The sequence below is a fragment of the Mandrillus leucophaeus genome, unplaced genomic scaffold, assembly GCF_000951045.1.
Source record: "Mandrillus leucophaeus isolate KB7577 unplaced genomic scaffold, Mleu.le_1.0 Scaffold42, whole genome shotgun sequence".
Classification (NCBI taxonomy): domain Eukaryota; kingdom Metazoa; phylum Chordata; class Mammalia; order Primates; family Cercopithecidae; genus Mandrillus; species Mandrillus leucophaeus.
The window spans coordinates 2,617,958-2,639,273 of record NW_012104476.1 but is presented as its reverse complement, the minus strand read 5'-3'; the positions used below and the strand labels follow the sequence as shown (position 1 = coordinate 2,639,273).

The 21,316-nt window shown below is 46.1% G+C and overlaps 1 protein-coding gene across 2 annotated transcripts in view; it reads left to right on the top strand.

Moving 5' to 3' along the window:
• CALN1 (calneuron 1) overlaps positions 1-18,738 on the top strand; it is a 722,396-nt gene extending 703,658 nt beyond the window's left edge. For both annotated transcript variants that reach the window (XM_011992874.1, XM_011992873.1), the window contains exon 6: positions 13,737-18,738. In XM_011992874.1, coding sequence (XP_011848264.1) covers positions 13,737-13,864 — 128 coding nt within the window. In that variant the 3' untranslated portion in view covers positions 13,865-18,738. The remainder of the gene's footprint in view (positions 1-13,736) is intronic.
• The last annotated feature ends 2,578 nt before the right edge of the window (positions 18,739-21,316 follow it).

Genomic DNA, 21,316 nt, shown 5'->3' with positions numbered 1-21,316 from the left:
AGATAGATAGATAATTGATAGGTAGATAGATGATAGATAGATAGATACATAGATAGATAGATGATAGATAGATAATAGATGATAGATAAATGATAGATAGATAGATAATAGATAAATGATAGATAGATAGATAGATAGATAGATAGATAGATAGATAGATAGATAACCAGGCGTGGTGGCAGGCACCTGTAGTCCCAGCTACTCAGGAGACTGAGGTGGGAGGATCACTTGAGCCTGGGAGGTTGAGGCTGCAGTAAGCCACAATCATGCCACTTCATTCCAGCCTGAGTGACAGAGGGAGATCCTGTCTCAATGTTTTTATAAAAAGAATTTCAACTGGATAAAGAAAATGTGGTACATATACACCATGGAATACTATGCAGCCATTAAAAGGAATGAGATCATGTCTTTTGCAGGGGCATAGATGAAGCTGGAAGCCATCATCCTCAGCAAACTAACACAGGAACAGCAAACCAAACACCACATGTTCTCACTTATAAGTGGGAGTTGAACAATGAGAACAGATGGACACAGGGAGGGGAACATCACACACCAGGGCCTGTCAGGGGGCAATGGGAGGGAGAGCATCATGATAAATAGCTAATGCATGCGGGGCTTAATACCTAGGTAATGGGTTGATAAGTGCAGCAAACCACCATGGCACACGTTTACCTATGTAACAAACCTGCACATTCTGCATATGTATCATGGAACTTAAAATACTAATTTTTTTTAATTGCTGAATCAAAACAAAAGAAAAAGAATTGTAACCTGGGTCTACCTGTCAATGCCCTGCCCTGGCGTCTTCATTGGTCACCCTGGGTCATTCACGTGGGCTTAGGCATTTCCAAGTCTTCATACAAAATGGTGTTTCATCACCCATACTCATTTTCCATTTCATCACCGACGAAAGCATATTATATTTGGAAGTTGAGTAGAAGCGCAGCAAGATCTGTGTGTGCGCCCTATCAAGACACATCCCCCAAGTGTTGTCCCTAAATGGAATACCAGCTGTCAGATTTTTCTAGACATTCTGACAACAGGCACGGGAGAGGCAAGTAAAGCGAAATCACCAACTGGGGAATAAATAGTTTCTGTGAAAGACAAGGCAGAGCTCCTCTGAATCACTCAGCACTTCCATATGATGGACAAAAGAAACAAGTGGCAAGGATGGTGACACAAGCCAGGCAGCCCCAGGAAGCCCCCTGGGGAAGAGGTGTGGATTCTGTGCCAACTAGCTGTGTGACCCCGGGAAAGTTGGTTAACCTCTCTGAGCCCTATTTTCCTCATCCATCCCATGAAAAGGCTGGATGATGATGGTCATATTTAGATACAGAAACTTCTGGGCTCAGTGGAAGGTCAGAAGGAATTTTGCAGCCAAATCCAAGGTTCCCAGTGCAGTCCTCCCCGCTGAAGTCACAGCGTTCCTGTCGGGCCATCAAGTGCACACCTGGATGGGGAGAACTGCCCCATGACCTGGCCGCGCACGATGGTTCTCTCCTGCCCATCTAAATGAAAAAGGTACAATACGTCATCAACGCCATCTGTTCCCAGTCCTCCTGTGCGGTGAATTTCCTGAAATAAAACCTTTCTCCTTGGGTAGACATAGGAGGTTAAGGAGCTGAGGTCAGTAGCCAGTGGTGAGACAGAGGACAGTTTTCAAAGAGATTTGGAACTTCAGACAAAAAGGAATTTTTCTTCTGTTTGGGGACCCTTCGCAGCAAACCTGTAGGAAGCAATGAGATTCTGAAACACAAAATAGAGACCCAGCTGGGCACGGTGGCTCATGCCTGTAGTCCCAGCACTTTGGGAGGTTGAGGTGGGTGGATCACTTGAGGTCAGGAGTTCAAGACCAGCCTGGTCAACATGGTGAAACCTCGTCTCTACTAAAAATACAAAAATAAAAAAAAAAATTAGCTGGGCGCGGTGGCGGGCACCTGTAATCCCAGCTACTCGGGAGGCTGAGGCAGGAGAATCACTTGAACCCAGGAGGCGGAGGTTGCAGTGAGCTGAGGTCGTACCATTACACTCCAGCCTGGGCAACAGAGCGAGACTCTGTCTCAACAAAAAAAATAGAGACCCAGAGAGCTGTTTTGTATAAACACACTAAAACAGAGCTGGTTAAGAGCTCCAGCTCTGCACCCGGGACAAGCCTGGCTTAAAATCCTTCCCCAGCATGCACTCACTTGAGTGAGGCACTTGAGTAAATATAGAGAACCTCATTTTCTCCATCTGTGAAAGGGGAATCATGATACAATCTACCTCATATAGTTGTTATGAGGATTAAACAACGTCATCCATGGCAATATGCAGTACAAAACTCAACACATTAGTAAGCACTGGAAGTGAATGAATGAAACACAAGGCTAACCAGTTCCTAGCCTCAGTTGTCTTCTGGTTATTTTTTTTTACCTGGAGACATTGCTGAGTATGTGCTGCTGGTCTTCATGAAGCAAGAACCAAATGCAGGGGGTGGGAGTCTTGCTGTTGACACATTCATTCCTAGACTCAAATCACTACCCACATTGGGGATATCAAGTGTATCCATCAAGACTCTTGGCCCTGTAATCCCAACACTTTGGGAGGCTGAGGCGGATGGATCACGAGGTCAGGAGTTCAAGACCAGCCTGGCCAACATGGTGAAATCCCATCTCTACTAAAAATACAAAGAAAAAAAAAAGTTAGTTGGTCATGGTGGTGGGCGCCTGTAATCCCAGCTACTTGGGAGGCCGAGGCAGGAGAATTGCTTGAACCCCGGAGGCAGAGGTTGCAGTGAGCCAAGATCACACCATTGCACTCAAGCCTGGGTGACAGAGCAAAACTCCGTCTCAGAAAAAGAAAATAAAAATAAAAAGACTCTTATCGGCCAGGCATGGTGGCTCACACCTGTAATCCAAACACTTTGGGAGGCAAAGGTGGAAGGATCACTTGAGCCCAGGAGTTTGAGACCAGCCTGGGCAGCATAGTGAGACCCATGTTTACAAAAAATTTTTTTTAAAAATTAGCTAAGCATGGTGCAGTCCCAGCTACTCCGGAGACTGAGACAGGAGGATTCCTTGAGCCCAAGAAATCGAGGCTGCAGTGAGCTATGATCATGCCACTGCATTCCCCCTGGGCGACAGAGTGAAACCCAGTTTCTAAAAATAAATAAATAAATAAAAGATAGTTTCAGTTGCAAATAAAAGAAAGCCAACCGAGATTCTTTTAAACTAAAAATCACTGGCTCAGCCGGGCGCAGTGGCTCATTCCTGTAATCCCAGCACTTTGGGAGGCCGAGGCGGGTGGATCATGAGGTCAGGAGATCGAGACCATCCTGGCTAACACAGTGAAACCCCGTCTCTACTAAAAATACAAAAAACTAGCCGGGCGTGTGGTGGGCACCTGTAATCCCAGATACTCCGGAGGCTGAGGCAGGAGAATGGCGTGAACCCGGGAGGCGGAGCTTGTAGTGAGCTGAGATCGTGCCACTGCACTCCAGCCTGGGCGACAGAGCGAGGCTCCATCTCAAAAAAAAAAAAAAAATCACTGGCTCAAATAATGGGGGAAGTCAAGCATGTGAACTTTGGGTGGCCTGGACTCAAAGAGTTCAAGCAACATCTCTCTCCTCTCTCTCTCTCTCTCTCTGTGTGTCTGTGTGTCTCTCTCTCTCTGTGTGTGTCTGTGTGTGTGTCTCTCTCTCTTGCCTGCTGTCTGCCTCTCCCTCTCTCTGTCCTTTTTAACTCCCTGTTAGCTCCACTCTTGGGCAGACTCTGTCTTCACAAGGTCTCAAGATTTTCTCTCTCAGGATCTGTCTTCATCCAAAAAGGAGCGCCAGTCAAACCTGTTTAACTCAGGTGCCTACTGTAGAACAATCTTTGGGTACGACACCCGGGCAACCTGGTTTGTGATGGTGGAAAAGGTGAAGTCAGGAACTAAGTTCCACTAGATGGAGTGGTGCAGGTCCCAAGCACAAAAGGTGAATTTTGTTATTAGAACAAGGGGTAGGGCTTCCAGAGAGACAAAAACAATGCCTGGCTACTGCACCAGAGTCCATTGTAGGACCCTCAAAGCAAAACACAGCTGTCTGGGGTCTAGCAAACCTGAGATACGGGGCATGAGATTTTGTAGGGGAGAAGAGACCAGCTCCCAGCCCCACAAGTCAGCATGACTTATCTTCCTCTTAAGAAAAGCGTCATGAAACATACCAACCTCACTCTTATTCCATAGAAGCCGCATCCTCCATCTCTTCCTTTGGGTTTTGTTTGGGTGCCTGGGCATTTCTGATATCATTGGTGTATACAAAATTCTCTTTCAAAAGCTCTTAATTAGTTCCGTTTTAGGGTGCATAAGTAGCCAATTTTATAGAACCATAAAATATCAGAACTGGAAGGATCGCAGAGCAAAAATAGCTCCCAGGCCTGGTGGCTCTGGTTATCCTAAGAATCACCTGAGCTGGGATGGCTACTGTTTTGTTTTTTAACTTCCCTGCACCCCCAGCTCCCTGCCAAAAATAATATGACTTCTGTTGGTCTGTCACGGAGCAAGGAATCAGAATTTTCATGGCTCTGATTTGCCTCATTTGGAAGCCGGTGTCTCTGAAGACGTGCAGCGCAGCTCCCAAACGTGGAGATTGAAGCCAGAGGGATTATGAACCTATTGTCTCCAGGGCCATGGGCTGATGAGTGGCAGAGTCTCTGCAGATGACCGTCTCCAGGAGAAAAGCCAAGAACCACTGCCTGTCATTTGCCGAGTGGAGCAGTGTGAATGGCTGTTAAAATAAGAGAGGAAAAGCAACACTCCAGCAGTCTGTCGCTAGAGCTTGCACACCCAGGTCTCGCTGAGGCAGCCACCAGTCTGTCATGCATGGAGTCTGTGAACAAGCTTGCAGGAAAACAGGAAACTCTGCCTCTGTGTCCTCCTGCGGCAGCCTCCTCAGCTCACATTTCATTCCCAAATACTTTCTGAGTTTCCACTGTGCCAAGTATTGTGCTGAAAAAGAGCCCAAGATTTAGTGGGAAGATAGAAAAGATCACCAGCAGCATGATATATTCAGTAAGAGACAAAAAGGTCAGTTCCTTAAAAAAATGAAACATAGGCCGGGTGCAGTGGCTCAAGCCTGCAATCCCAGCACTTTGGGAGGCCAAGGCGGGTGGATCACAAGGTCAGGAGATCAAGACCATCCTGGCTAACACAGTGAAACCCCGTCTCTACTGAAAATGCAAAAAAACCACTAGCCAGGCATGGTGGCAGGCACCTGTAGTCCCAGCTACTCGGGAGGCTGAGGCAGGAGAATGGCATGAACCCAGGAGGTGGAGCTTGCAGTGACCTGAGATCGCGCCACTGCACTCCAGGCTAGGCGATAGAGTGAGACTCCATCTCAAAAAAAAAAAAAAAAAAAGAAAGAAAGAAACATAGGCTGGACGCAGTGGCTCACGCCTGTAATCTCAGCACTTTGGGAGTCCAAGGCCAGTGGATCATGAGGTCAGGAGGTCAGGAGTTCAAGATCAGCCTGGCCAATGTAGTAGAACCCATCTGTACTAAAAATACAAAAAAATTAGCCGGGCGTGGTGGCAGGAGACTGTAATCCCAGCTACTCGGGAGCCTGAGGCAGGAGAATCACTTGAGTCCGGGAGGCGGAGGTTGCAGTGTGCCAAGAACACGCCACTGCACACCAGCCCGGGCAACAGTGCGAGACTCCATCTCAAAAAAAAATGGAGCGGAGGGGAGACTATATAACCCAGTAATTCAACTTCTAGGTTTGCACCCAAGAGAATTTAAGACATATGTTGTCATGTAAACATGTGTATGGATATTCATAGCAGCATGATTCATAGTAACCAAAAGGTGAAAGGAACCCAAATGTTTATAGCTTATGAATAGATAAACAAAGAGTGATATATTCATACAATAAACTATTATCTGGTCATAAAAAGGAATGAAGTACTGATAAATGCTACATACAGCTGGAGGAACCTTGAAAAATTATGCTAAAAGAAGTCAGACACAAAAGGTCACCTACCGTATGATCCTATTTATTTGAAAGATTGAGAGTAGGCAAATCCCTAGAGACAGACAGTAGATTAGCGTTTGCCTGGGGCTGCAGAGCGAGCGGAATGAGCAGTGACTGTTAAGATGCCTGGGATTTCTTTTTAGGGTGATAAAATGCTCTGGAATTAGGTAGTGGTGACGGTTGCACAATCTTGCGAATATGTTAAACGCTGCTGAATTGGACATAATTTTCGAACAAGGGCCAATTTTATGGTATGTGAACTATATCTTAATTAAAAATAAATAAATCTTGAAAGCTAGATCATTACAACGAATAAATACAAGGAGCAGGCCCTTTTATAGAGCAGGGTGTTCAGAAGAAACCTCAGAGGAAAGAAAAGTTTGGGCTGGGCCCCAGAGAAAAACAGGGAAGATGGTCGGGCATGATGGTTCATGCCCGTAATCCCAGCACTTTGGGAGGCCGAGGCGGGTAGATCACAAGGTCGAGAGATCGAGACCATCCTGGCCAACATGGTGAAACCCTGTCTCTGCTAAAAATACAAAAATTAGCTGAATGTAGTGGTGTGTGCCTATAATCCCCTCCCTGCTACTTGGGAGGCTGAGGCAGGAGAATCGCTAGGGAGTTGGAGGTTGCAGTGAGCCAATATCGTGCCACTGCACTCCAGTCTGGCAACAGAGTAAAACTCCATCTCAAAAAAGAAAAGAAAAGGAAAAAAGGCAAGATCAGAAGGCACCACTGATCTGCACTGAAGAAAATGAGAGACCTGCTTGGCTGAACAGAGGTGGCCATGGGGAGGGAAGGGAAGGAGGGTGGTCTAGGAATAGAGCCGGGAAGTGGGGAAGAGTGAGCTGTGGTCTTCTGTGCTGAGCTTAGAGGATGGAACAGGCTTCTCCCTTCAACGGGGGCCTTTGCAGGAAGCCTGCAGGGAAAGGTGAGTCTAGCTGCAGTTCTGAATGACTTAATGAAGGAAGAGATGAAAACAAAGATTGGGAGCATCTGAGGTAGTCTCAGCCTTGTGCTGTAGGTTGCAGGGAATAGGCTGAAAACCCAGCAGGGGTTTCCTCCTGTCCTCGGGGGATGCAAGAATGAAATCTTGTATTTCTCTGGCAATTTACAGTTGGATGTAGCTTTCACTTTGATTAGCTCATTGATCTTTGAAATAATTCTTGAGATGAGCAGAGCAATTATTAGTTCCTTTTACAGAGAGAGAAACTGACGCTGGCAGAAGTTCCTTCACTTGTCCAGGGCTGCTAAGCGGCAATTAGGGGAAGAAGTCAGATCTTGGACTCACAGTTTTTCCCAGACTGACCTATAGTCTTCTATTACAGACTTCTAAATAATAGACAGCTAGTGTAAATAAGTACGTGAAAATATAGTACAATGTATGATAAGCTTCAATAATTACCAAGAAATGCATAAATTAGTGCCGTGTTCTGTCCATCACACCCGGCGTTTGAAGTGCATTTTCTTTGGACCTGTTTATTGCTATGCAGGAAACCAAGAAGAATTTGTACACAAGTTTTGAACCTGGGTATTACAGTAAGCTCTTGGCTCAAATCCCACATCTACCCTTTCCCAAATGACCTTGAACTTCACTTATTGGAATTCAGGCTTCTCACGCAGTAAATGAAGATGACACACCCATCGCACATGAGATCTGCTGCTCTGTGACTTCTGTACATAGAACCAACAAAGCTCTTAACACAGTACCCAGCCCATTGAGGCTGGTATTCAATCAGGAAATAGGAACATTTAAAAGGCATATACAAGGGAGCTCACATTCATCGGGCATAATTTTCCAGTTTCTTCCTATATGCATAATCTCCACAAGAAGATAGATCTTTTGTTTGTTTGTTTTTGGGTTTGTTTGTTTGTTTGTTTTAGACAGAGTCTTGTTCTGTCGCCCAGGCTGGAATGCAGTGGTGCGATCAACCTCTGCTTCCTGGGTTCAAGTGATCCTCCTGCCTCAGCCTCCCAAGTAGCTGGGATTACGGGCACACCACACTATGCTCAGTTAATTCTTTTTTTTTTTTTTGTATTTTTAGTAGAGATGGGGTTTCGCCATGTTGGCCAGGCTGGTCTCAAACTCCTGACCTCACGTGATCCACCCGCTTCAGCCTCCCAAAGTGCTGGGATTACAGGTGTGAGCCACCACAACTGGCCCAATAAGATAGATCTTATTATCCCATTTTATGGATGAGAAGATTGAGGCCTAGGGAAATTTACTTGCTCAAGGTCACACAGAGAATCATGATCCAGATATTGGTCTGGCTCCAAAGTCATTCCTCTTTGCTTAGCCACACAATTTATGATGATGTCAGAATGCAGTATAAGATGATTTTCATCAAAGCACAGGGTACTGACTCAGACTACGGTCTATTTCAGAGCTGCCGCGATCCACTAATGATCTAGAAGCTCCTCTCTGCTTTTTTTTTTGAGACGGAGTTTCACTCTTGTTGCCCAGGCTGCAGTGCAATGGCGCAATTTCAGCTGCATCCTCCGTCTCTTGGGTTCAAGCAATTCTCCTGCCTCAGCCTCCCTAGTAGCTGGGATTACAGGTGCCCACCACCATGCCCAGCTATTTTTCTGTATTTTTAGTAGAGACGGGGTTTCACTATGCTGGCCAAGCTGATCTCGAACTCGTGGTCTCAGGTGATCCGCCCACCTCAGCCTCCCAAAGTGCTGGGATTACAGGCATGAGCCACTGCACCTGGCTCTGCTCCTCTCCACTTATAGGACATTGGTCTAAATTCTCCAGGCAGTTGCTCGGTCCTTATTTCTCCCCTCCTACTGCTTGGATGGATTTTTAGATCGAAGTTGCAGCTCCCCTCTCCTGGGGGATAATCCTGTTGCTGGTAACCTTGTTTCCTGGTTGACCTTTACAAAGAAGGGCTTCAGCAAAAACTTCCTCCCTCAGGCCAGTCATGCAATGTTTCTCTTCCTAAAGCTTTCACGGGCCCTCAAGATGGAATGGAAAAGGGCTGCCTTCGGAAACATTTCCAGGCGAAGAAGCTGCTCAGAATAAATTAGCCAGAAAGCGTTAGGGATATGCTACTTCCACATTCTCGTCTTATTTTCTGCTTTGGCCCTTTCCTTCTTAAATGCCACCTCCTTTTTCCTTCCTGGGACTTGGCATCTTTGTACGTTTGCCTACTGATGGGATAAAGCCCATCTCTACCCCAGGGATATTGTCTTCCTCCAGGTGAGAACTTGTAAGATTCTGAGACCCACACCTAGACAGCATTGTTCTTAGTAGCAAAAGGTGGAAGCTTGACTCGGCAAGAAGAAAGCTGAGTCGCAGATACTTTAAATCACCCCAGGGAAGCAGAAATCAGTGGATTCAGAAGGAATAAAGATAACAAGATGAGACCTAAGAGACGATGGCGAAAGAATTCACAAGCATCATATTGGTGAGGGGGCTGGGGGCTGCGGCTGGGTCACGGCAAGTCAGACCTTAGACTTACAGTTTGTCCCAGGCTCACCTATAGTCTTCTATTACAGACTTCTAAATGATAGACAGCAAGAGGCAAGAGTAAATAAATACACAAAAATATGGTACAACGCAAATGCATTATAATCTTCAATAATTATCAAGAAACGCATGAATTAGTGCCAGGTCGCAGTTCTGTCCACCACACCCAGCGTTTGAAGTGCATTTTCTTGAAGCCTGGCTTTCTGGAGATACCTTCCTGCTCAATGCCATTTTTTTAACTTTTATTTTAGGTTCAGGGGTACATGTGCAGTTTGTTCTATAGGTAAACTCGTGTCACTGGCGTTTGTTGTACAGATTATTTCACCACCCAGGCACTAAGCCTAGAACCCAATAGTGATTTTTTTCTGCTGCTCTCCCTCCTCCCACCCTCCATCCTCAAGTAGGCCCCAGTGTCTGTGGTTTCCCTCTTTGCCTCCATGTATTCTCATCATTCAGCTCCCACTTGTAAGTGAGAACATACGGTATTTGATTTTCTCTTCCTGTGTTGGTTTGCCAAGGATCGTGGCCTCCAGCCCCATCAATGTTCCTGTAAAGGATGTAGAAAGCAGTGTGAGGATTCCTCAAAGAGCTAGAAACAGAACTACCGTTCGATCCAGCAATCCGATTATTGGGTATATATCCAGAGGAATATAAATTGTTCTACCATAAAGACACATGCATGTGTATGTTCATTGCACCACTATTCACAATAGCAAAGACATTAAATCAACCTCAATGGCCATCAATGGTAGATTGGATAAAGAAAATGTGGTACATAAACATCATGGAATACTACACAGCCATAAAAAAGATCAATGCCATTTTTAGAGATCCTTTGACAAGCCCTTGGGACCCTTTCTCTTGAAGAAAGTTCTGTTTGCCTTTGGAAATATGGCTAGCTTCCTACTTCTTCCCTGTTATTAATATTACCAGGAATTTGGATGAGCCACTAACATCAAGGGAGAGAGCTATTTGAGCTTGAGTGATTTTTACATTCTTTACAGGCATGTGGATACCACCTTGACCTTTTTCTTTTGCTACGCAGTCTTCTTTAACAGCTGAATGTAAAGAGCCATCTTCTTCAACACCCCTGATTTAACGTCAGCAACAACACACACACACACACACACACACACACACCCCTCCTGTCTCCAGCAACTCCATCCTACTCCGGGCCTACTGAATCAAAAAACTCCAGAGTGGGTGTCTAGCAATTGCTTAATTGCCTGGAGAGCTTATTAAAACACAAATTCCCAACCTCGTCTGATTCAGTAATTCTGCAATAGGGCTGAGAATCTCATTTGTATCAAACTCTCAGCTGGCACTGGTGCTGCTGTTTCAGCCAGTTGCTCTGGAGTAGGTGGCTTCCTGCCGACCTCCAGGGCACAGATGTCTCCTCTCAGCTAATTGGGGAACCGTGCACCACTGCAGGACGGAGGGCAAGGGAGAAAGTGTAGAGGAAAAGAAGGAGACGGGAAAGACATTCTGACGTCCACTTAGTTTCCCTGAGGTAATGCAATGCCTAGGATCCCCGATGCACTTCATCAAAGACCGCCCTTCCTTCCTTCCTTCCTTTCTTTCTTTTTCTTTCTTTCTTTCTTTCTCTCTTTCTCTCTTTCTCTCTTTCTCTCTTTCTTTCTTTCTTGTCTTCTTTCTTTCTTCCCTCCTTCTTTCTTTTTCTCCTTTCTTCTTTCTCTTCTTTCTTTCTTCTTTCTTTCTCTTTCTCCTTTCTTTCCTTCTTTCTCTTTCTCCTTTCTTTCCTTCTTTCTTCTTTCTTTCTCTCTCTTTCTCTTTCTTTCTCCTTTCTTCTTTACTTCTTTCTGTCTCTCTCCTTTCCTTCTTCTTTCTTTCTTTTCTTTCTTTTTCTTTCTCTCTTTCTCTTTCTTTTTCTTTCTTTCATTTTTATTTCTTTCTTCTTTCTTTTGTTCTTTCTCCTCCTTCCCTTTCTTTATTTCATTTCTTTTTCTTTCTCTTTCTTTTCTTCTTTCTTTCTTCCTTCCTTCTCTTTCTTTCTCTTTCTCCTTTCTTTCCTTCTTTCTCTTCTTTCTTCTTTCTTTCCTTCTCTTTCTTTCTCCTTTCATTCCTTACTTCTTCTTTATTTCTCTCTTTCTCTTTCTTTCTCCTTTCTTTCCTTATTTCTTCTTTCTTTGTTCTTTCTTTCTCTCTTTTCTTTCTTTTTCTTTCTCACTTTCTCTTTCTTTGTTCTTTCTCTCTTTTCTTACTTTTTCTTTCTCTTTCTCTTTCATTCTCTTTCTTTATTTCTTTCTTCTATCTTTCTTTTGTTCTTTCTCTTCCCTCCCTCCCTCCCTCCCTTCCTTCCTTCCTTCCTTTCTTTCTTTCTTTCTTTCTTTCTCTTTCTCCTTTTGAGCTTGAGTGATTTTTACATTCTTTAAAGGCATGTGGATACAACCTTGACCTTCTTCTTTTGCTATGCAGTCTTCTTTAACAGCTGAATGTAAAGAGCCATCTTCTTCAACACCCCTGATTTAATGTCCCCAACAACACACACACGTACACACACGTACACACACGTACACACACACACACACACACACACACACACACCCCTCCTGTCCCCAGCAACTCCATCCTACTCCAGGCCTACTGAATGAAAAACTCTGGAGTGGGTGTTCCGTTCTTTTTTTGTCTCTTTCTTTCTCTTTCTTTCTTCTTTTTTCCTTTTTCTCTTTCTCCTTTCTTTGTTTCTTTCTCTCTTTCTCTTTCTCTTTCTTTCTTTGTTTCTTTCTTTCTCTTTCTTTTTTCTTTGTTTTTCTTTCTCTTTCTCTTTCTTTTTTCTTTCTCCTTCCTTCCTTCCTCTCTCTCTCTCTCTCTCTCTCTCTCTCTCTCTCTCTCTCCCCCCCCACCCCCTGCAGGGTCTCACCCCTCTGTGGCCCAGGCTGGAATACAGTGGTGTGACCATAGCTCACCACAGCCTTGTGCAATCCCCACTTCCCCAACGTCAGCATCATCCCAGCTCTAATGGAGGGCTTGTTAAACACAGATGGGGCCCCCGCTCCCAGAGCCTCTGATTCAGCAGATCTGGGGTGGGGGCTGGACAAGAATCTGCCTGTTTTTTTTGAGACAGAGTCTTGCTCTGACGCCCAGGCTGGAGTGCAGTAGCATGATCTCAGCTCACTGTAACCTCTGTCTCCCAGGTTCAGGTGATTCTCCTGCCTCAGCCTTCCAGGTAGCTGGGATTACAGGCGTGTGCCACCATACCTGGCTAATTTTTGTATTTTTAGTAGAGATAGGGTTTCACCATGTCGACCAGGCTGGTCTCAAACTCCTGACCTCAGGTGATCTGCCCACCCCAGCCTCCCAAAGTGCTGGGATTACAGGCGTGAGAGCCACCAAACCCAGTCAAGAATCTGCATTTTCAAAAACCTCTCAGTGGCCAAGCATGGTGGCTCATGCCTGTAATCCCAACACTTTGGGAGGCAGAGGCAGGAGGGTGGCTTGAGCCCAGGGGAGTTTGAGATTGTACTGGGCAACATAGCAAGATCCCATCTCTACAAAAATGAAAATTTAAAAAATTAGTCAGGAACAGTGGTGCACACTTGTAGTTCCAGCTACTCAGGAGGCTGAAGTGGGAGGACAGCTTGAGCCCAGGAGGTTAAGGCTGCAGTGAGCTACAATAGTACCACCGCACTCCAGCCTGGGAGACAGAGCAATACACTGTCTCAAAAAAAAAAAAAAAAAAAAAGCTGTCAAGCTCTCAGCAATGGGGACGCTGCTTGTCCAACGACCCCACTGTAGAACCACTATGTGTATGTCTGAAATAATGCAAGAAGTCACTTACAGTGATTTGACTAGCAAAACCCAAAAAAACGTCCAGGAAAGGTAAGTTGCACCCAGCTGATCACAGAGATGTAGGGAAGCATCTGAACTTCTGCTCTGTTCCTATCGGCTGCAGAAATGGATACAGCAATCACTGGATGATGCCTTTTATGAAACTGACTCTGAAATGTCCCATATTTCCTGGCTCTGAAAGTCATTCTAGCTCTATTCTATCAGAAAGCTTAACATCACATCCATCGTGGTTCTTGTTATAGAAGTTTTCTCATTTCATACCTTTCACCAGAAGGTGTTTTATATTATGCAGTCTCCATGGTAGCAGTCCCATAAGTGCCTGTCAACTTGATTTGACCAGTCTCATCCTATAGGACTCACTGCTGGCCTGTTGAGGAAGAGTTGCAACCTATCTCACTGTGTTATTTCTCTCTTCTGTCTTCTCCCAACCCCTCTTCCTCCCACATCTGCTCCTCCCACCACCAGTGCATTCCCAGAAGCAGAACAGACAGACCTGCGTCCGGAAGAGCCTCATATGCGCCTTTGCTATGGCCTTCATCATCAGCGTCATGCTGATTGCAGCCAACCAGATACTCCGGAGTGGCATGGAGTAGCAGCCTCCCACCAGCCACACTGTGTTGCAGCTCACCGCGCATGTGCATGCCCTGCGGGCAGACTCTTCCTCCACACAGCAGACATGGACCTTTGGACTATGGATGGATGCAGACGATGGAACCGTTCAGTAAAGAACCCAAGGTTGAGTGCAACTGGGGTTGCACTTCAGCTTCATCTCCTTGGCAGGGACACTAAAGGGCTGTCTTCAGTGCTTTAATGGTTTTGTTTTCTAATGCAATAAATAGCCAGGATTTCCGAATTACTGCTTCAACCATCAGTCATAACTCTAGAGAAAAACTTCATCTTCATCTCGGAATTCCAGCGGCCATCCAGGTATAATGGTGAGAGAGCAAGAGAGAGGCATGAACACACAGTCACCTCCACTCCCCATTCTTTCAACCCAAGGGTCAACAGGAGACTCTCTGCTGAGGTCAACCCTCAGTTCCAAGAGGCTGACTTCTGGGTTGCCACAGAAGAGAGGGCTTTCCATCCCACCCTGGCTTCCTTCCTCCATCCAGTGGAGACCCCCCCCAAGGCATGAGGGGAAAGCCATTAAGTGGGGTGCAGCCCCTGGTGGTCTTTAGCTGCACCTCTCACCGCTTCCGTTCTTACTGCCTTTTCTAGAGGACTGCCATTGGTAGAGCTGGGGTGCTCTCAGTTTCCGTTGGCACTTGGCTTTCTGTTCCTAGAGCCCATCCCGCACCAGCATTTTGGAACCTGCAGAGAGCCTTTCTCCCAGCTTTGCCGCCTGTGCTGCCATTAGAGAAAAAAAAAGAAGCGTAATCGTGGGCATCTCTATAACATAGACAGATATATATAATTGGCTTCTTCGTGTGTGATGTCATTCTTCCCTAATCGCTTACACCTAATATAAGCTTGTCCTCCCTCCCACACTCATCCCTGCTTCTTTGGGGCAGGGGTGAGGCAGGTTGAGGGGGAGGAGACTGAGACTGGTGGTGAGGTTTTGACACCCACACCCAGCCATCTGGAGTCATGGAGACCCACCATGTCTCTATGCCAGATGACCTTTGTAAGTTAAGGTCCTTGTGCATCTTACCTTTCCCTTACCTTGAAGTTTGCTTTGTTAGTTAGTCTTCCCCAGCTAAAAAGAGAAATGCAATCCAAAATGGAAAGATGGAGAGATCAAATGACTGTATTTTACATAAGATCTTCTGGCCTTCAGATTCTGCAACTGACTTATTTTCAGGAGGTGGGGGGAAAAGATGTTTATGAGTTTAGCCAACAGAACAGGTAATTTACTCCTGCCTGCAGAATACTTTCATTGGGGAAGGTAACTGAACCTGAACCAAGGATCTGTTTTCAACTCCATTCCAAGTCTGTAATTTCCTGACTTTTCCTAGATGTCAGCCACTACTACGAATTCAACCTTGTGTAGTCAGATTAGCCAGTAATCTCTAGATGTAATAGTTCCCTTTGTACTTTTCCAAGCTCAGGTCTTTATTTTGTAATGGAATTACCTTGCTCCTACTTCTTTTGATTACATCCTAAAACTACATGCTTCCCCACTTTCTTCCGGTATTGAGCCACCAGAAGCTTTCTTGTCTCAGTGCAGTGGGTAGGGTTTTTGGTGCATTGTGTGTTCCTGATCTCCCTCCCTGTCTTTCCGCTCAGCTTTTTCCCTACTGCCTTCTCAGACTTGGAGCACCCAAGGTCTCCGATGAGAGTTTTCTCATTCACCTCTGCAAGTGCTCCTGGCAACAGCCTGGGGGCAGCTGTAGAAACTTTCCCTTTGTGGGAGAGTGTGAATATTCCTGATGAGCACAAGTAAAACTAGGGTTTGAGCCATAGTATAGAGGAGGGAGGAGATGTAAGCTCCCAAGAGCCTGGGGGATTGCAGGTCCCTCTGCAAAACTTCTTGGAGTTCAGCCCAGCAAGGCCAGACCAAGGAGGCAGCAACCTGCCTTTCCCCCTTACCTGCCCTGCTGCCTGCACACTGCATGCCTGCCCCTTCTGTCGCTCCCGTTGGCTGACTCACCATTGTCCCCTTAGGATTGGAATTCTGAACTAGAACAGGTCCAAATGCAGAACACTAACACATCGAACAACCTCATCCTTAATATCTGCCCTGGGCAGTTTGCCCTCTCCCAGCTGGATTTGGATGGGAGGGCAGAGCAGATCTTGAAGGGATATACTTTCCTATCTTTCCCTGACCCCTGAACCACCAAACCACGTCCTCCTGGGGATAGGGGTGCAGGACCCTAAGTAGACTGGGTAGAAACCCCAGGGATGATTCTTCAAAGCCCCCTCCCCCATGAGAGGGGCCTGAAATGCCGCAGCTGAGGCTGGTCTTCGGGGCAGAAAATGACTACTTCTTCGAAGGTGGCTTTTCTGCAAGTTCTTCTGCCTCCCGCTGGAGAACAGAGACCCTTCAGGAGGTGGGAGTTAGATTTCATCAGCAGAGAGATTAGCCACTGTGCAGGAGTAGGGAGGAAAAGGAGTTCTGGAGAGGCGCCATCATCCTGTTTTCTACAAAGCCTGCAGGATTCCTTCCCTAACAGTGACCCTTCTTCTCACTCCCAGTGACCTGGAAGCAAGCCCACCCTCCCCAGGAGAAAATCTAAGAGAATGCACTCCTCTGTGGACTGCTAGAGAGAGACGGCCAGAAGGAAGATGCGGAATTCTTTCTGACAACTTAGGAGTTAACTTCCCACCGTGGTAACCCCCCACGTGGCACCCAGGGAACCGAAGGACACAGTGGGTGGAGACGGCCCTGAGCTAGCAGCATTCCTTAGACTTCAGGACCTCAGAGTTTGTCCCGGTGACTTGCACCCTGATTGCTTTTCTTGGACAGTTTTGTCTTGGGTATAAGGAAGGCTTCTTTGTCAGGCAGCCAACTCCCAGCCCCGTTCACACAAATTTTATGCCAGGGCCCCATGCCAGTCAGTGTCCCCATCATGGTGGCTATGAAGCTAATAGCTGAAGGTTCCAGAAGGTCCTGGTCTCCCATTCCCAAGGGATGACATGTAGCCCCAGCTGGAGGTGACTTCTGCAGGAATTGAGAGGGAAGAGCCCACCCCTCGCTCTGTCCTCCAGCTAATAGACTTAGGAACCAGTGACCTTGGCTGCCCAGCTGTGGGGAGACTGAGGGATTGACAAACGCAGGTTGGCTCATTCTTGCTGCAAGAGCAGATACCCACCCCCCCAGAAAATACAAGTGATGATCAAGAAGGCAGTTTCCTTGGGAGAGAAGGGGAAATGGACCCTGACTCCCTTGATCCCCAAAGAAGCTGTGCCCCACCGTTCCAGATACCAACAAAGCCCCCAAACAGAATGTAGCATCGGAACTATTAGCAGTGGCTTCCAGAATGTGCATGGGTCCCACGTGACTGATCTGACAAAAAAAAAAAAAAAGAGGGATATTACCATGGCAACCCTTGCATTCCACCCTGAATTTGCCAAAGCACACAAAAATAGGGAACATTTTCTTGAAGAACACTCCCAATTCAGCCTGAGTGCAACCTGACTCTCTGCATCTGTATCCTGCTGGGAGAGGCAATTACCCTTAAAGAATCTGGGTGGTTTCTCTGCCTTTTTGTCTTGCATTTGAACTTGTCCTTCTATTTACTCAAGAGAACAGGAGCTACCTGTAAGCCCTGGTATCTCCCCATCCCTACTCCCAGCCCCTTCTCCCAGGGTCCAGAGCCAGGACCCCTTAATCTAGGTAAACAGGCAGAAATATCATCTTGGAAGGCAAACAAGATTTTAAGCCTCCAGTCTTTAAAAGTAACGGTTTGCCTGTTGAGACACACTCTCGCAAGCCAGACGTGTGAACTTTGGTGAACTGAGGTTTACATGTGGTCTTAGGCAAACCCAGTGGTTTCAGAAATGTCTGGGTGTTTTATTTGCAGAGAACAAGATGTGTCTTACGAGTCTCCTTTTTCGATACCTGCCCTGTCTCAAATTTCACTTGACAAATGGTCTACGATCTTGCAGTTATCCAAAAGAGCCTATGAAAAATGAACAGCTGCTTTTGACAGTAATGCCCCTCCCAACTTCCCATTCATAGAATCATAAAGCGGTATGTTTCAGAACTGAGAGGGAAAAATTTACCTTTTACCTGCCTCCTGCAAGGCTTAAGTCCAGACTCAGGTCATAAATCAAAGACAGTTTTGCACATTGCTCTTCACCTAAATCTAGCAGTTTCCCTGAGGCCCTGTGAGGGCATGGACAGAAAATGAAGGGTGCAACCACCCAGGACAGCTCCCCGGTTTGGGCTGACCTGGCCTTGTGTGGTCGCATGTCCTGGGATCCATGTTTACTGTGTCCTTGCTCTCCTTCCTTGCAGAAGCCGCTAAGCTCTGCTCCTCCTAACTGCAGGTCTCAACCCCTATTGGGTCATTTTGCCACACTATTTCTCCAAAGGCCCTAGTCATTACATTTTTCACTGTGTCACCAAGATACAGGGAGGGTCTGGAATTCCCCTGCTAGGAAGGGCCTCTTTTCCTATATCACCGTGATGATACAGATGAACTGAGATTAAACTTTTAGACTTCAGCACATCGCACATCCTGGTTGTATAACCAGGAGGTCTGCAGAGCTGCGACCTGAAGAACATCTGTCTTAAAAGACCTCAAATCAGAACATTCTCATTGGCCTCTTCAGTGATCCCCATGGAGCTAAGAGTCCGCAACCTAAAGGCCTTACCATAGCCATCTTCCCTCCACACCTGATTGCTCAACTGCCCTAGAAGGGGAGAATCTGTCTGAAATAGAAAAGAAGCATTAAGGGCCAGGTGCGGTGGTTCACACCTGTAATCCCAGCACTTTGGGAGGCCTAGGCAGGTGGATCACTTGAGACCAGGAGTTCAAGACCAGCCTGACCAACATGGTGAAACCCCATCTCTACTAAAAAATAAAAAACAAAAATTAGCCGAGCATGGTGTCGGGCACCTGTAATCCCAGCTACTCTGGAGGGCTGAGGCAGGAGAATCACTTGAACCCTGGAGGCAGAGGCTGTAGTGAGCCAAGATCGCGCCACTGCACCCCGACCTCGGCAACAGAGCAAAACTTCATCTCAAAAAGTAATTTAAAAAAAGAAGCATTCACCAGCTAAGACTTTTCCATTTAAATTATTTAAAGTGATGGCAACATAGAGGAGAATGAGGGCTGCCTCTTACTGATTCTGTCTCCATGACAATTTGAGTGCCACAACTGTTCAGCTTCACTTCATACTTGCTTTGACTAAGTCACTCAGGGGACTGTCCTCAATTTTTTGGCCCTTTTTGGCCCTGGCATAAATAGGTGTATGTTAGTACATTTTGCATTGCTATAAAGGATACTTTATAACACTGGGTAATTTATAAAGAAAAGAGGTTTATTTGGTGCACGGTTCTGCAGGCTGTATGAACAAGGTATCAACATCTACTTGGCTTCTGGTGAAGCCTCAGAAAGCTTTGACTAATGGTGGGAGGTGAAGGGATAGCAGGCACGTCACATGGCAAGAACAGGAGCAAGAGAGAGGAGAGGAGGTGCCAGTCTCCTTAACAACCAGCAATTGCATGAACTAATAAAGTGAGAATTCACTCATTACTATGGGGAGGGCACCGAGTCATTCATGAGGAATCTGTCCCTATGTCCCAAATACCTGCTAGCAGGCCCCACCTCCAGCATTGGAGATCAACATGAAATTTGGAGGGAACAAATATCCAAAGTGTATGATTGGTTTGGAGGAATGAGATCAATTATGCCAACAAGCCAAGCATTTCTCTTAGTATCCTATGGTCATTGGTAATGCATATGGTCACTTTGACAGCTGTGGTTTCTCCTTCATATTCATTTGGGACTCTTTATAGGGTCTCGAGAGACATGATGATATTGTTCAAAATGTCTCCAAGGCAAAATTAATTTCATTTCATTGACTGGAAATATATCACAAAGAATGAGGTTTTTCCAGCCCCACCCACAAGACAGTCCTCGGAAAGTGGAAAAGCTCGCCCAGTCACCTGTCCTTACCCTGACCTTGGGGTAGTTCATCAGTTGAGCACACCCCCCATGCCAGGCATAGACTCACCCATCTCTTTTCCTCAGGTGTGATGGGTTGGCTTTCAAACTAGTGCTTCTCACACTGTTAGAAGTTACTGTCCAAGTGGAAAGGATACAGAGGTTGGAATTTTCCGGTGGGATAGAAGAGCAGGCTAATTAGGAAGAAATATTCCAGGGAATGCAAGGTGCAACTGTGATATTGCTCCATCCCTGGACCTGAGAGAGACAAAGAAAGTTCTTAAAGGGCTGCAGATGCTGTCCTCTGAAGTTCTTCTCCGGATTGCTGGCCTACTTTGGAAACATGCAGAGCATTGAGTGTCAAGGGGTTGCCCATCAGTCTGATCCACATGACAGGCTCTGTGGATTTCAAGAGCAGGCTGGTAGCTCGCCAATCCTGGGAGGATGCTGACATCTGTCAAGCCCAGAATGCCTCTCCCAGGGCGCTCAGACCTGTTAAACTGAGGCCAGGAGAGCAGAGAAAAGAACTCAAACTGTGGTTGGTACTACCAGCTGGAGAAAGCCCAGGAGTTAGGACTCTTCCACCCACTATCTAGGTTATGTTGAGTGACATTCCTCCCTGACTTCAGGTTTCTCTAAAGCCAGAGGAAAAGTCAACCAGACAAGCCCTCCCATCTGTTTTGTCTGAAACAAGATGGAGTGAATACTCCCTACTGAGAGGATCTGGATTTCCCCCATGAATTGCACTAGGAACTGGCAGCTCCTTTTTGAACACAAGTCCCAAGAGGCAGTTGTGATAAAGTCTCTCTTTTGGTGTCCGCTGTCTGTAAATGAAACAATGCAAATTGGTGTATGTCAAGTGTGTCATATCTTGCAGGCAAGAGGTTTTGTTTATTCCCTAAGGACTTGCTGACTGGAGGGAGCATCAAAGATGAGCTTTCTGTCTTTGTCTTGGCAAGTGTGAAAATAAAGGGAGTCAGTCACCTCCCCAAAGGCTACGTGAATCAGGAGGAAGTTGGAGGAAACAATGGCAGATTCCAAGAAGAGATGCGTATTTCTCCATCTGAGAAAGCCTTACTGAAAGCTACTGAATAAAGAGCACAATTTCCAGTTGTTTCTTTCTTTCCTTGTTTTTTTTTTGTTGTTGTTTTGTTTTGTTTTCTGGCCACTATAACAGCACTTCCAGCATATGTTGATAGTGGCTTGTAATTATTCCTAATACCACAGAAAGAAGGTGGTCGTGATCTCTGGTGATTGTGAGGAATTAGATTAAGAGTCCCGGGGCACAGGCCACCTGCGATATTTCTTTAAATGGCTAATGAGGGATGCTGAGTGCTGAGTGGTGCCTGCTTTTGATGTGGCCCACCCATGAGCAGGGAGAGAGGGCAGGAAGAGAGCAACTGCAGGATCCACAAGTCTCTAACCCTTCTGCCCCAGGCAACATAAAACCCTAGATTCTCCTTCTTTTTCCCTCTTCCTAAAGTAGACTGA